The sequence below is a fragment of the Diadema antillarum genome, unplaced genomic scaffold (assembly GCF_040938485.1).
Source record: "Diadema antillarum isolate AM-2024a unplaced genomic scaffold, OU_Dant_1.0 scf00000028, whole genome shotgun sequence".
In the NCBI taxonomy this organism is placed as follows: domain Eukaryota; kingdom Metazoa; phylum Echinodermata; class Echinoidea; order Diadematoida; family Diadematidae; genus Diadema; species Diadema antillarum.
The window spans coordinates 3806391-3822321 of record NW_027270917.1 but is presented as its reverse complement, the minus strand read 5'-3'; the positions used below and the strand labels follow the sequence as shown (position 1 = coordinate 3822321).

At 38.0% G+C, this 15931-nt stretch overlaps 1 protein-coding gene across 1 annotated transcript in view; it reads left to right on the top strand.

Moving 5' to 3' along the window:
* The window catches only part of LOC139736801 (glutathione synthetase-like), a 34371-nt gene extending 21304 nt beyond the window's left edge, over positions 1 to 13067 (top strand). The window contains exons 2-11 of the mRNA XM_071647468.1: positions 3871 to 4147; positions 4827 to 4902; positions 5444 to 5592; positions 6043 to 6165; positions 7225 to 7389; positions 8423 to 8492; positions 9207 to 9398; positions 10036 to 10117; positions 10735 to 10927; positions 12380 to 13067. Coding sequence (XP_071503569.1) covers positions 3882 to 4147; positions 4827 to 4902; positions 5444 to 5592; positions 6043 to 6165; positions 7225 to 7389; positions 8423 to 8492; positions 9207 to 9398; positions 10036 to 10117; positions 10735 to 10927; positions 12380 to 12551 — 1488 coding nt within the window. The 5' untranslated portion in view covers positions 3871 to 3881 and the 3' untranslated portion in view covers positions 12552 to 13067. The remainder of the gene's footprint in view (positions 1 to 3870; positions 4148 to 4826; positions 4903 to 5443; positions 5593 to 6042; positions 6166 to 7224; positions 7390 to 8422; positions 8493 to 9206; positions 9399 to 10035; positions 10118 to 10734; positions 10928 to 12379) is intronic.
* Positions 13068 to 15931: the final 2864 nt, after the last annotated feature.

The following is a 15931-nucleotide window of genomic DNA, read 5'->3' as shown; positions in this document are numbered from 1 at the left end:
TGCCGCAGAGATGTTATGCGCTCAATATATTGCAGGTGTGACTGAATTGCTGTGACAAAAAAGAAAACAAAAAGAAAACAAAAAGCGAGAAAGCATTGTCAAGAAAATCAATACAATTTCGCTTTAGCCAATTAATTAATCTGAAACATCCAATTGTAATATACATGGCGAGCAAAATTATGCACAATAATAACGATGTGCGCTATATAGATGGGTAAATGTTGACTTCTTTTGAGATGTTGATATTTCCTTTTTTTCAGTCCTGGGTCATTAATAATAGGGAGATTTCAAGAAAAAAAAATGAGCGATTTGTTAATTCCGTGCAATACTCCAACCTAACCCGCGGTAGATCCGACACGGGATATATAGATAAATCTTGTCAAACTTGATACCGTGACGAGAAAAGAAGCAATCACTTTTCAAAGCAGTATAAACAACAAAAGACAATCTTCCTACTATAATCATTAAACCTTTAATGATCTCCAGCAATAGCATACGTCATATCGACCTTTATACTTAATATTACATTACACTTCTCCCTTCCAAGCTAAGTCTCCGCCGCGCTGTGTTGTCATGGTAACGCCAGCGTCGCGAAGACGAGCAAACAAATCTCACCAAACAATGTCAACTGATGAAGAGAAAATGTATCATTAGCCGTATACAGGAATATGCAGATAGCCATCTACAACTGTCAATTTTTACGTCTGCAACGATTGTATCAGGAGTGCAATGTCTGCTGTCTGTGATATTCTTTTGAGGATCGATGATACCCTTCGACGAGAAAGTACTTCTGAGGAGTAAGACAGACATTGAACCGGAAGAGAAAGAGTTGCTGAGTTGCTGTTGCTACTGAATTCTGAAGAAGGGCAATTAGCCCGAAAGGTCAATTAAAGGGGTTGCAACTCAACATCACAGCCACGTCTCTCCTACAATTTTTTTGCTAGCAATATATTTAACTGTCCCTGCAACGCCCCGCCATGTTCTGGTTAAGTCCATAGTTGTCACTATGTATATATATATATATATATATATATATATATATATATATATATATAGCTATAACGGTGAGGGAAGTAGTGGTGATATTGTTGTACCCTGTTGTACCATGGTGTCTTGTTTCTAAATCATGCGCTTTCCTCGCCAGGATAAAGCGTTTTTAGATCTATTGCCATTTTAGGTTTTTATCACACACACACACACACACACACACACACACACACATATATATATATATATATATATATATATATATATATATAGTGTGTATATATATATATATAGCTATAGCTATAACGGTGAGGGAAGTAGTGGTGATATTGTTGTACCCTGTATCTAATAAGTATCTAAATAAGTTTCTGACAAAGTTGAGTTTCATAACTTGTGATAGGGTCGATCCCCGGATGATGATGTTCGAACAGAATGACGCCTCATGCATAATATTGTTTCCACCTAAAAATCATTCTTCTTCTCAAAATCATCTCGTTTAGTTAGAGTGCACATTATGGAAAAGCATCCATTCTATTCCACGACCCCAAGTAACCCACAACGGATGGTGCATGATGTTACAACAGCAACACCGAGTTACATCGACCACCAACCCCTGTCGAGGGGATGCGATTGCTATCTGTTTTGGCTCCCGCTGCGCGATTAAACCGATACCGTGTCAAAATAGCTCGGCGCGCGCCATTGCGCCCTGTATATGGACCAGCTGACATACCTTCCGTTATGCCTTGCATGGATTGATTTAATGACCATGTACTTTGTTATAAGCCTTGCATACCTCCCGCATACGTGACCAAATATTTGAGCTATAAACATAAAAAAGAAGCTAATGTGGTGGTATGTATCAATGATTATCATTCCATTCCCTCTTTGTTATTTCTGTAAAAAACAACACCAATATCAAATCCAACAAAAACGACAACAACCAAACAAGTAAACAAACGCGGTACTTTAATCAATATGTTACAATCATTCAGATGATATCTTGATGATCTGACTATGTATGTCACCTTCGTAGGAAAGAGCCCACTGCATGCCTGGTTTAGAAAGCTACCTAATGATCTTCTCGATCTTAAAGCTAAAACTTAGTTCTTGGAAGGGCTCAAAGTTCATCTTCCACGATTTCGAATTTGCTTACAATTTAGCGAAAGTGTCTATCAAAAAACTTGTCTGCTGACGCGATTTGCCAGGATAATGCGTTATTCTGGAGTAATTAGAGATTAAAAGTGTGAAATATATGTGTAATACACGAGGTTTTTTTTTTAATTCCTGAAGCGCCCTCTCTGTTCAGCAGTGGATTGGTAGGAAGTTCTATGATTATAGTATACATGCACAGGACAGAGTGGATTGGTGAGAATTCGATGTGCGAGTTTAACTTTGGAACTGTTTAAACCCACGAGCTCAGCGAGTGGGTTTTAGACTGTTCCAAAGTTAAACGAGAGCATTCAGTTCCCACTGATCCACGAAATAGGCTTGTGCATCATTCGTGGTTACACTAACATGGACCCTATAAATTCATGAAATACAACCATTTTCCCCATCATGCGTCCGGTACACCTACTACACTATACAAAACTTGAGCCATGCGTTCGGATTTTACCGGACACATGGCTCCGTGGATATGGATTAAAAAAAAATCAATGATGATAATTGACCAATCAGATTGCAGAGATTCTAAAGCCCATTTTATAATATGTGATGATCGACTGCGTGCGTGCGATCCACTCTCTCAATGGATACTGTTATGACCCGATACATGTACTAGTATTATAATCGATGTGCTCGATATTATTATAAACATCACGTAGGAACCACGATCGGGAATCAGACTAAGTACAATACTTCCGGTGTATCTTTTTGCATGATTATTTCGCATTTTTGTCGTTACCCAACTGAAATCGTGTTATGCAGTGTTATTTCACTCGTTTCTTATGCATATATGTCTCCGTTTTAGTAACAGCAGTTTCTGCAGGCGTATCAAATGAGAAATGTGTTTTTCCTATAATTCATGAAGCGAATTGAGTCAGTTTACAATTATTCAAATAAATACCACACTTCCTTACATTGATCACTTATTATCTTCTGACTCAGTATGCCCCATTTCGAAATTACAATTTATCTCAATTTGGATACTTCACAATATGAAACGCGTTTCAGTATTTTAGCCCTAAAATGGAAACTAAAAATATTAACACTTCATGGCCATTAACTAAGAACGGCACGAACAAAGCATACAAACGGGTTGCTAAGGGCAACGACAGGTTCAATGAAACTTTGAACAGCAAGTTTGCTGTTTGTTTGTTAACTGTTTGTTGTTATTTTTCAGTCTTTCTTGAACGCCCTGCACGTCACAAGTGGAACGGAGGATCGCTGGTTAAAAATTAATGATATGTCATCTTAAAAATCAAAGGGTGCACTCAGCATTTACCAGTCACAACTTCATATCATTTTGATAAACAAGGAGAAGTATATACACACTCCAAAGATATCTCTTGAGGAGGTAGCCACGACTAGGCCTCTAACCACACTCAGATATCCAGGATCTATATTTTGAACATTACATAAACGAGTGAGAAAGATTTACTAAGATATTTTCAAACGAAAGTTGATAACCGTTTTTCTGCTTTTACTAGGGATTGAAGGTCAGCGTCATTGTGGAGAATATCTAGTTTTACTTCAGTTTCCATACATTTTACACTCCTGATAGTTTTCAAAATCAAACGCTGAAATAATTGTTCTGTAGCAATGTCACTTTGAGTGTTGACTCACCAAAAGTAGCTCATGCCCTCCCCCTTACCCCTACCCCACCCCTCTTGTATTCCAGCCCCTTGTCTGTCATTTCATGCTATCCCAACCTCCGCTCCGCAGCACAGTCAACAATGGTCGAATTGCAGCCGGCGATCGAGTTACCGCTCTCCGCGGACCGCCTGGCCGAGCTCATTGAGGACATCAGGGATCGCGCCTACGCCAAGGGGGTGCTTATCCGACCGTCGCGACTCCAGACGGTCCACGGACCGCTTGCGCTGATCCCCTCGACATTCCCGAGGCACCTCTTCGACAAGGCAATGAGGCTGCAGGCAGATATAAATCTCCTCATGCTTGGGGTCAGCGAAGACAGCGATTTTCTCTCGATGGCGTTAAAAAGGTATGGAATCACTTTAGATGAGTCAGAGTTATAACTGCCAATAAAAGACCACGATATTTTAAACTTTCACTAGAGACAATCACAGGGGGAAACAGTGCAATGACCTTCTTGAGATGTCATCTTATCGACACCAAATAACTCCTTTAAGTGCTTCATATTATTCTGCTGAGGCAATAAACATATACACATTTAAACCTTATTTCACCTATCTGGTATGAAACTGATGTCACTGTAACTTCCGCATAGTTATTTTCGATTTTCCACCTGTATTTTTATTTTTTTTTTTTGCTATAATGTAAACTATCTTTGTCTGTAGTCTACGAAATGTAGAATGAATAAGCTTTCCAACACCTGACACACAATGATTCTAATCAATATACATCCCTTTATTTACCTTTTATCATTCTCCGCCTTAAACACCTTTCTAGATAAACTTGGTACGTTTTTATCATTATAATGTATAATCATATTAGAAGTAGCTTCACTAGTAATAATAGCAGCAGTGTAAACGCGCATTCTTTTTCAAATAGTTTTATACATGTTGTTTATATTTGAAGTCCAATATTTCAAGAGAGCATAATGGGATACGCGTAAAATTATTCCGGTTTCTTTCTTTCTGTCTTTCATCGTCATCATCATCATCATCATCGTCGTCGTTGTCATCGTCACTGTTTTGCAGCGTTGTACCCGTGGATGACTTCACGAGGCGGTTGTTTGAAATGCATGAGCAGGTCAGAGAAGAAGGTTTCGTGAAGGTAAGACAATTTGCCGTACCTTCTAAACATTCCTTTTCGAGAATGCAATCGGTGTATTGTACGTCTGATGATAATGATGACAAGTTTTTGCTCGCGCTTATCATTCTACAATGTGGAGTATCGAAGCATTTGCACTTGACATATATCATTATGTACGATTATTAATTTTTTTTTGAATACATATGTTTTAGCTATGAGGTGCTTCTTGAATTTGGTTAGTGAGGGGACTTGTCTCAATGGTACAGGAATAGTATTCCAAGTGTTGTAAGCAACAATGTTTAGAAGACTTGGGTAAACAATTTCCTGTTTGGTATTTGATATTAAGAAATCAGTGACTGTTGTATATTGTGATAATCATGCCGGATTGTCGAGCAACTCTACAGACATTTATAGGAGCACTTTGGGAAATAACCGCTGTCGAATAGGAGAGGCAGTAGAGAGAGCTAAGCATTGAAGTTGAGCGCATAATGATTTCATCGAAACTTAAACTCGAAACGTAGAGTGTCCATTTTCTTTCTCTGTTCTCTCTAAACACACCTAGCCTGTAAATCTTTGCATCAATCGCACCGACTACATGTTGGACTGCAAGGACCCCGAGGGAGACCCCTATATCGACCTGAGTATGGTAGAAATCAACACCATCGCAGCTGGCATGCCGGCGATGAGTACGCGACTGGTGGATGTACATAGGTACGTTTCCATGGAAACCGTCTCTCAACCGTTATTTTCAGACACTGTCAAATGTGCATTAGGCAGTAATTAATCGAGCAATGATGACAGTTCAAACTTCGCAATCCGTTCGGTATAACACTCTTGAGAGATGCGTTCAGAGAGCCATAGTACAATAGAAAAAAAAAATTGACGCTCCTTTTTTCTAGGCATTGATCAAAATGATTCATGAGTAATTGCTCTGTGATATGAAAACAAACAAAACCCAACCCATTATTATGAAGTATCCGTCATTTAATAGATCGATAATCCTATGATAATCTCTTCACTAACATTAAGAAAAGAACAAAAATGTTTGGAAGAAAACCTCAGAAACATCTGCCGTCAATATCAAGTATCAAAGTAACAACATTATTGAAAGTAATGAATTTCAAGTTCACGTTTGGCACCCGACTTCGCTCTCATTTTCAGATATAGCTTGGAGCAGTGCGGGATGAGCCGAGAGAAAGTGCGGGATAGGGTACCCAGTAGCTACGGCATGGAAGGAGTGGCCGAGGGCATGGTGAAAGCCTGGCGGCTATACGGAGCACCTGAGTAAGTTGGAAACTATTGCGAAAGATGACTTACAGTGTATGTGATGTAATATTTTCTATTGTCTTTCAGTCTCCCTTTTTTTTCTTGCTATTATACTTTCTCTCGTTCTTCCCATTACCCATCTCTCTATAAGCTCTCCGCCCAACCTGCCTTCTCGTTCTTGATCTCTTCTCACTGATGTTTCGTTAGCTCTTGGAAACGATAATCAAGCCATCACGATGTTGACACTGTGTGGCATGATTTGAACATGAAATTGATGATAGACCAGTTTCGCCTTTCCAATGAATATGGAGACTGTAACGCATTTTGTTTGCGAACTGCGGACTTCGTATTCCCTTCAAGTGATTGCCAATATTAGAGAGATTCAGATTTGCGGCGCGGACGCTTGACGACGATTGCGTTGGCCGTTCTCCTCTCTCCCTGCGTCGTGGTGCAAAGCAGCTTTAGATTACGTGAAGACGTAACCTATAAAAAGCAAAATGGTGCCCCATAAGACTATGACCAGTGTATACATGTACTTTCAAGTAGCTCTCTGCTTCGTGATTTGAACGGACGCAAAAATGGTTCGTGGGCTGTATGAGTTGTGAGTGCCGGTCTCTCGTGACGTGCATCCATTTTAGCTACCCTGTCCCTCTTTACCAGGGTGTATGAAACTGGGTAACTAAGAGCTGTACAATTAGCGTAGGCATGATACAGATGGCGAAACCAACTGCTATTTTGTGCTATAACTCAAACTATATACCCTTCGTAAATGAGATCCTATCATTAGGCCATAATCTTATGCGTTATTGTCAGTATTCTTATCACTATTATCAACTTCACTGCTGCTGCTACAATTTTATCATAATTATTCTATACGATGCATTTCCGTTATAACTAAAACGTTTATAAAGAAACTCCCATTGCAACGAAGTTAAATTAAAGTCCCAAAATTATCATCATAATATCTTGACCACACTTCATTATTCGGTTATAATGAAATTTCGATATGACAAAAGAAAATTGCCGGTCCCGGGGACTTCGTAATAACGGGAGACGCCTTTGTGTCATATTTCTCAGAGCCGTGATAGTCTTCGTGGTGAGGCCCGAGGAGACGAATAAGTTCGACCAGAGGTGGATCGAGTACGGCATCAAGGCCAAGGACGATGGCGTGAAGGTCATCAGAAGGACGCTACCCGAGATCGGACAGCGAGCAGAGCTCAGGGCCGACAGGCGTCTCTTCATGTGAGTCTGATGATTCCCTTTGATTTGCATTTTCGGCTCCATGGCATTTGCTCTTGCGACAATTGCTTCCATGAAATATCGGCACGCTAAGCCAAACTTTAATTCTATCCACAAATACTACCCTAACCCTATAATCCCAATCCTCACATCAAACTAAATCTAAAATCCTATCACAACCCTAAACCTAAACGTAAGTCCGTAGGCCCTATTAATGGAGAAAATAAGACCGGAGCAACTGTCGCAGGAGCAAATGTCGTGTCACCAAATTTTCATATGGAGCATACTTGTTAATGGGGTATCTGATAGGTCAGGGCCCAGTTTTATCAAAAGATAAAATCAATTTTAAATTTCCTTACCACACAGGCTGCCATAGACTTAAAGTTGAAATCAAATATATAATCAGTTTTAACTCTTCATAAAACAGGGCCCAGATATTTCTTTTTAAATCATTGTCATGATAATAGAATAGGAAACTCAAACACAGTTTAACGTTTGGTCCAATTCATTCTCTCTTCAACACCGTTTATTTATGCGTTATGATTAGGGGCTTAAAAGGAGGTTTTTATCGGTAAAATCCATTCTTTTGCTGTTGTGTATAGTTTATTATGACTGTTGGTAGTCTCTATCAGGGAAAACAACAACAAAAAAGGCCCTTGATAGTTATCTAGCGATGACATTTCATCAAAGAACAACAAATCACGAAATCTTTTCCCACACACATTGACGCTGTTTATACAGACTTCCACCTTACAATAATACTTTTGTGATGTATCATGATTTGAAATATGTTTTCCTTGTAAATGGCAAAAAAGTGTTTATGATATACATTTTGCTGTTCATTATGAATATAACAGGCCTTTCAATTTTAAATTTTAACTTAAATGGTCCCAATAGCAAATTTGCTATTTTCTCGAAAATTATTTCAAGACAGCTACAGGCTGCGAGACACGATTTAAAGCAACTTGAATTTGTTATCATGTAGACTTTCCTTAGTGATGTTAGTTCTGTCTGATTTTAAATCGTCTTCAAACAGTGACGACATGGAAGTGGCAATGTTGTACTTCCGGGTCGGCTATTCACCGGCCGATTACCCAACAGAAAATGTGAGTATAACGGAGCTTGTATGACAGATAATGTAGGTCTTATATCTATCCAGGATATTCTGTATGTAAAGCTTGATGGTTTGTAAGGAAATACACACATGTACATATAGATGATATTGGCAGTTTTAATAAATGCAAATCAAAAGTAAACAAAACAATGTACATATTATACTTATTCATCTGTTTCCTTGTATTTCATCTTAAAAGTATATATTTATCTTCACAAAACTTATGTATCTACTATTAGAATATCTTAATTTACAAAGATTTTTGTTTTCATATAAAGAGTATATTTATTCGTTCTGATACATTTTATACTAAAATCTTTGTTTTAGAAATTAGATGTGTATGCCTATTCTTGTTACTTAAACGTTGATGTGGTCTTAAGGATCCAATATTTGGTGTATATGTACACGGAGCAAGTTTGTAGAAGTAGGCCTATTCTGCCGGTAGTGTGAGGGTACATTAAGACATTCCTACAAAATCATACCATCGTTTCGTGATAAACCGTGATCTCGCTCCCCTCTAAATTTCATAGATTGTCCGTTGGCATTTGGCGTCAATATGGCATCTATAAATCTAAAGATGCCAAGAATATTTGGGACATGCGCTTCGCGATTATCCTATTTCCTCGAGACGATTGTGTAATTCGCGTGATGGTATGGTGGGTGATTCGTTTGGTCATAACTTCTCCCCATGCAATACTATATACAGGAGTGGCACGCCAGACTGCTGGGCGAGAGATCGCGTGCCTCGGTGTGTCCATCGGTTGCCATGCAACTGGCGGGGACCAAGAAAGTCCAGCAGGTCCTCTACGACCCCGTCGTCATAGCCAGGTTCATACCTGGCCGTGAGAGGGTCAACGACATCCACAGTATCTTCACTGGACACTATTCCCTTGACTTGGTGAGAATCTGACCAACGCAGCGTTCGTACGAGTTCCCCCTTCCTTTCACAGTTGACTTGACTTCCTTTCATTCGGAGGTCCCGAGTTCGAATCCCTTCAAGATCTTGTTACTTTATAATTGGACAAGTTTTTTTTTTTTTTTTTTTTTTTTTTTTTGCCCATCACGTCCCACTCACACCAGGTGTATAAAAGTAGATGTGTGTCTGGCAAGTGACATGAACATAGGATAATAATAGCGGCAAGACCCTCTGATAGAGCAGTTGCAACACTGAAGAGGTTCCCCTGGATATACGCATAAGGAAGGCAATATTATTATCTATTATCATCAGTTATTCAAGTCAAGGAGCGTCAGATATATTTCATTATTTGCCTTTATGACAGCCTCAATCAATCAAACAAGATAATCAATCAAGTTGATACTTAATAACAAACATCTTCAAACAACAGTTTGTGTGTGTGAGAGAGAGAGAGAGAGAGAGAGTAAAGTCCACCACTGTATTCATTTATGTTGTATTTAATGCGCGATTGATGCGTTGATGTTTTGTTTGACCTGCTGCTAGCCAGCAAGAAAGAAGGCACCCTAAATCTCAATAATGACATACATGTCATTACGTTGTTATTTCATCATGTACATAGACGCCGAGCGGGGACGAGGCGGCAGAAAGGGCGATCGCAAACCCGATGAAGTATGTCATGAAACCCCAGCGAGAAGGCGGTGGTGAGTATGCACAGTCATTTCGCTATAGGTCCCTCATCTGTAGATTCATCACTTTTCCCCCTGCAAACCTCCCCCCCCCCCCTCCCAAAAGAAGGAATGGTAACTGTTTTTTTTTCTTTGTTTGTTTCAATCTATAAAATGCACTTGTTGTTTTTTGTTTTTTTTTACCGGGGTTTCTACTCCATCTCCCTTTGTAATGAAAAGTGTGATTCCAATATTTGCTCCATGGAGTTTTACTATCTCAGTAATTATCTAATACCATACCCCCTCCCCAACACACACACACACACACAGACAAAGTTGTTGATCCAGATGTTTGAATCCATCTTTGCATTGATGTTCAAGAGCGAAAATCAAGATTTATGTTCTTTTGAATCTCGTTACTTTCAGACATCTCACTATATCCACTGATTTTCGTAAACTCATAGTACGCCTATATAATACATTCACATCAGCTGAAGATGGTGATAACGGAAATACTTTGGTCGCCGATAATGCACAATTGCACTCGATGAAAAATGGCAGATAAAATCTATCTAAAATTTAAAATCCACCGCTACAAGGGTATGAATAATGATCTAACCGTCAATGTTGATACACCACGATTACCACTGCAGGTAACAATCTCTTCGGGGATAAGATGAAAGCTGCTCTGGAGGAGCTGCGGGGATCCGAAGAGAGGGCGGCCTACATGCTGATGGACCGCATCGTTTCGCCGCTCAATCACAACTACTGCATGAAATACAACAGCGAGAACCTGCAACTCATGAGTGTCGCCAGCGAATTCGGCCCGTTTGGAACGCTCGTCAGGTAAAGGCGCTACGTCACAACCAATAATATCAACCTTTGCATCGCATCAATTCCCTTTAAAATAACATAAATGCACAAACATCGCACATTGGACACGCGGATGAAAGGAGCTAAAGATAATAGTCCTTATATTTCTCTACTTGCACTTGTTTGTGATACAATAGCAAAACGGATTGCCTTAAAGATTTTATACACTTTTGTATTTCATGGAAAATCTAATCCAGCAGCTAAAAGCTGCCTGTGGGTGCATGTCTTTAAAATACTGATTGCTATTAGTAGAAGCAGGGGTGTGCCAACAGTGCCGCTGATACATCAAGGGTTAGAGACTAGTTAAGGAGATAATGCTCATATTAGAGGAGAACTTCATATTCCTTTGTCACGCAGGACACAAAAAGATAGCTATGTTTTCAGATAGCCGCCTGCAGAATCAGGCAGAATTTTCAGCTCTACAGAAGTATAGACCCGAGTAGCAGCAGTAGTAGTATAGTGGTAGTGGTTGTGCATTTGTTATCAATATGTTTATCCGTTAATAGTATTGAGGGGGAGACTCATGATCCTTGTCACCATCTTGACTTCCTCCTATTTCATTCTTTACTCATGATTCTATAGCTCTGCCTACCAGTACTTTAGTTTCTACTTTTCAGAAAAACACTTCAAGAGAGAAAAATTAAGCCACTGAAGACAGGCTGATTTTGCTTTAACATGCATTTCCCATCATAGATATCTGCCCGAGAATAGTTGGGACTCATCCTCAACGGGTTAATGGGTTGTCCAGATATACTTTATTAGTACAATGTTATACTACTACTTTTACTACTACTACTACTACTACTAGTACTACTACTACTACTACTACTACTACTACTACTACTTACTACTACTACTACAGTGTATAACGATAATAATATTGATGCTGCTGATGATGATGATGATGCTGATGAAGATGATAATAATAATAATGATGATAATAATAATAATGATAATAACAATGATAATAATAATGATGATAATAATAATAATAATAATAATGATAATTATAGTAGTAGTGGTATAGTAATAGTAGTAGTAGAAGTAGAAGTATAGTAGTAGTAATAGTAGCAGTAATAGTAGTAATAGTAGTAGTAGTAGTAGCAGCAGTAGTAGAAGTAGAAGTAGTAGTAGTAATAGTAGGAGTAATAGTAGTAATAGTAGTAGTAGTAGTAGTAGTAGCAGCAGTAGTAGTAGTAGAAGTAGTAGTAGTAATAGTAGTAGTAGTAGTTGTAGCAGTAGCAGTAGCAGTAGTAGAGGTAGTAGTAGTAGTAGTAGTAGTAGTAGTAGAGTATTGTAATTACAATGCTAATAATAGATACCTTAATCATTTTAGAATATATACTAGTAAGCCACTCATAATCTCTTTCCCCTCTGCTTCCTCCAAACCCTCTTTCTGCATCATGGCCTCTCTCGCACATGCAGCTACAACAATGAAGTCGTCTTCAACCAAACCACGGGCTACCTGTACCGAACAAAAGACATCACCCTCGATGAAGGAGGGCTCATGGTTGGCACAGGGTTCCTGGACACGCCCTATCTCTCCACCACTGAAGTCATCAGCCATCCCAAGGAAAATGGCTTCGCGGAGCACTGACTTCAGTTACCTGCGTGTGTCTTAGACTGTAGCCGACAATAGCAGCAATAGAAACGCCATATTCTAGCCATGGGACTAAGGGCAATTTTTTTTTCATTATTATTACTATTATTTCAGGGAGATACTCTGTATGTTCCAGTGGTATATCAGATGAGGAATTTTGTACAGCATTTTGTAGTAACAACTGAAATAAGTTAGTATATAGGGGAAGTGGTTATTTAGCTTTTGATGTTTATGGTTGAAGCAGGTCTACTTATGATAACATTTTATGCAAATCATAGAATTATGTTGACAGCAAACTCCCCCCCCCCCCCCATTTATTTTTCTGTCCTTTTCTTTCAGTTTTAAAACATCACAGTTTCAGAGCATGTTGTCACGAGACTGACTGTAGCGTAGAGAAGAAAACTGTGTATCTTTTATTGCTCTTTAACACAATCAATATAGCATTCAGTTGATAACAAAATCTTATTTGCTACCCACATTATGTACAAATATTTCTCATGTTTCTAACACACGCTTTGAATAAAAAATGCATTTAACTTTATAAGATTTTATATCACTGAAAAAAATCATGTCTTTTTTATCTTACTACTGAATCAATTTTTCTTATTGTAAACAATAATTTAGAAATAGAAATATATGGGGAAAAAAATAATTTTTATATGCTTTAATGTCAACAAATTGGTGCCTACATGTTTCAAGTGAAATTTTCTATAGGAATTGTTTACTTTTTATGTGTAGAATTTGAATCCAATACATATATTTTATATGCCAGTGCAATGCTGTCGGGAAATCTATAGAAGACGTAGATTATCATTGATCAATGGCTACACAGACTTGTATATATAAATGAGTTTCTTCATTCTCAGGAAGTCTGTGAATACTTGTTTTGCAAAAAGAAAAATAAAACTTTGGAAACCGCTCGTAAAGATATGTTATACATTGTGAACTAAAGTTTTGAACAGGAAATGTGTAATGGCATTTAGAAACTGCAAGGATTTCCCCTAAAGTAGAAGTTTAGAAAGGTTTCAGTTTGCATTTTTTAGCCAGACAAGATACTGTAAAACAAGGAATGTTCACGTGCATTTTAACTGCGTGAATTTCGCAAGAGCCAAGATTCGTGGAATTAAAATGCAAGCTAAATATCTTGTCTACACTATTATGCATTGAATGTTAGAGGCAACTCGCGAAAATTTCATGCTGCAAATATGGCCGTCGGCTCCCATTCGCGAAAATTTCATGCCGCGAAAATGTCATGTTTTGCAGTATAACTATTTGGGGCAAATCTTGAGTGTGCCAATTATAAACAGATAGTATTACAATAGAAACGACATATTTGTCACGAAATAGTTTGTGATATCTCAATATAATGAGATTATGAGGATGGACATAAACATACCTGCGTCAAATCAAGGTTGAAATAGCAAATACTTTGAACTTACAAGAGCCTCGTCAAAATGATGGGAACATATTTTGTTGACTTTGTCTTTTTGTTGAGACCGCATCGACTTAGGGTACATTGTCAAAGAACTTATCCGAATCTTTATTAGATCATCATCGTGTGAGTGAACATGTATCAAATACTTTTATTTCATAATTGTGATAACCAAAGATATTTTTACACAGGTCGTGTTTCAGTTTTATAATTGTTCATTTTCACTCTCGGCATTTGCTTGTTTAGAAAATGGTACCAATGTCATTTAATAAATGGCTATCCAAGCGGGATATGAGTAAGATAATTAATATAACTGATAAACTTTCTGTTGTGAAACTTACTTAGATATTTTTTTTTTTCCTTTTGATACCAGTCACTAACATGTGCACAGCCTTGTAGTTGAAGTTGTTGTCTTTTAGTAGAGTGTTGACATCTTGCGGTAATTAATATACCAGCAATTTTGCCGGCAACGGAATTAGGAAACCACATATTACTTTTATTATGAATCACGGCTCTAATGTGCCTTACTCTAGTATTTTTTGACTGATGGGATTTATGGGAGTAGCTGTGTAGATTTGTTTGAATAGCAACTATGAAATACTACATGTATAAAGTTTATAAGCCATGATGGCAGGCCGATGCATTAAGCCCTGATATTACTCCAAGATTGTTCATGAAGAAACGAACAAGACTATGGATCATGATATAACTTGTATTATCATTCCGCCCTTCCATAATCTCGTGATGTGTGTACAGCATACAAGGAGATAGATGAGAGAATGCTGTAGGTTAGTAAAATGTAAACAAGAAGGGTTTATTCATATACACTTTTCTTTAAACATTTTTACTGGTCTAATTTCTTCAGCTGCAAGCCAGGCATTTTGTTGTGTATGTAACATCCATTGATGACGGAGCTTTTGACTGTTGGCAACCTAGCAATTTCTACTCATTTTTTAAAGTTTTTTTTTCTTTTTGTTAAATGTGATAGACAATAGAAAGGGATAAGTTGGTGTGGCCTGCCTGATTGCATAAGTTATATTCTCTGATATGCATATGTATTGATAGAATCCCCCTTCATTGTTTATGGTAATATTATTGCTTTCACAATGATACATCTTGATTGTTATAGCATTCGAACGCAAGGGACGGGGGCTGTTCCATTTTGCAGTAAATCGCAACTGGCAATTTGCCTTAGCAGCTAGCTGTGAATGACTTTATTGACGTTGCCATGGCAACTGCAATTATTTTCATGCAACGGGCCCCGTAGAATTTTACTGATTAGAGGTGGTGAGTATAGCACAGATTGACCTTGTACTTATATAAAATGTCATTGCGTTCATCTTACTACAATTGCTAGTGTACTTGTACATTCGTTTTGTTTATAGGAAATGTGCCGTGTCATAAAGAATTCAATGCCAAAATTGTGGTCTTGGAAGTTCAAAGAAATTGATGATTCTAAGATGTGTACGGAATAATTTTATAAGCACTAAGTGCTTGGAAGTCCTGTACTATAGATGATGAAAAAAAAAAAAGCTTTTACAATCAATTTGAATTACAATGGATAATATTTGTATATTACTTCAGCTTTGAAAGAAAATACCTTCATGTAGCTAGGTACGAGTATCGTATATTTGCATATACTCCCGAGTCCTGTCCATATCAAATACCGTACATGCTTACGTTGCCAATTTTTCTTTGCCTATAGCTTATCCTTTAGTTCTATATTGCCAAGACAATGCATGCAACAATTTAAGCACACGATGTGACGTACATACATGTATGTCTAAAATGCCTTGCCTTTTTTTTACATTTGTAAGTGATGTACAAACTCAAGAATACGTCAATTCACATAAAACAGGTGTGGTGGGAAATTTTGTACTGCTGTTCATGTTAAACATTTTGGAAGAGACTGTATCAATGCAAGTACATACAGAATGAAAGCACA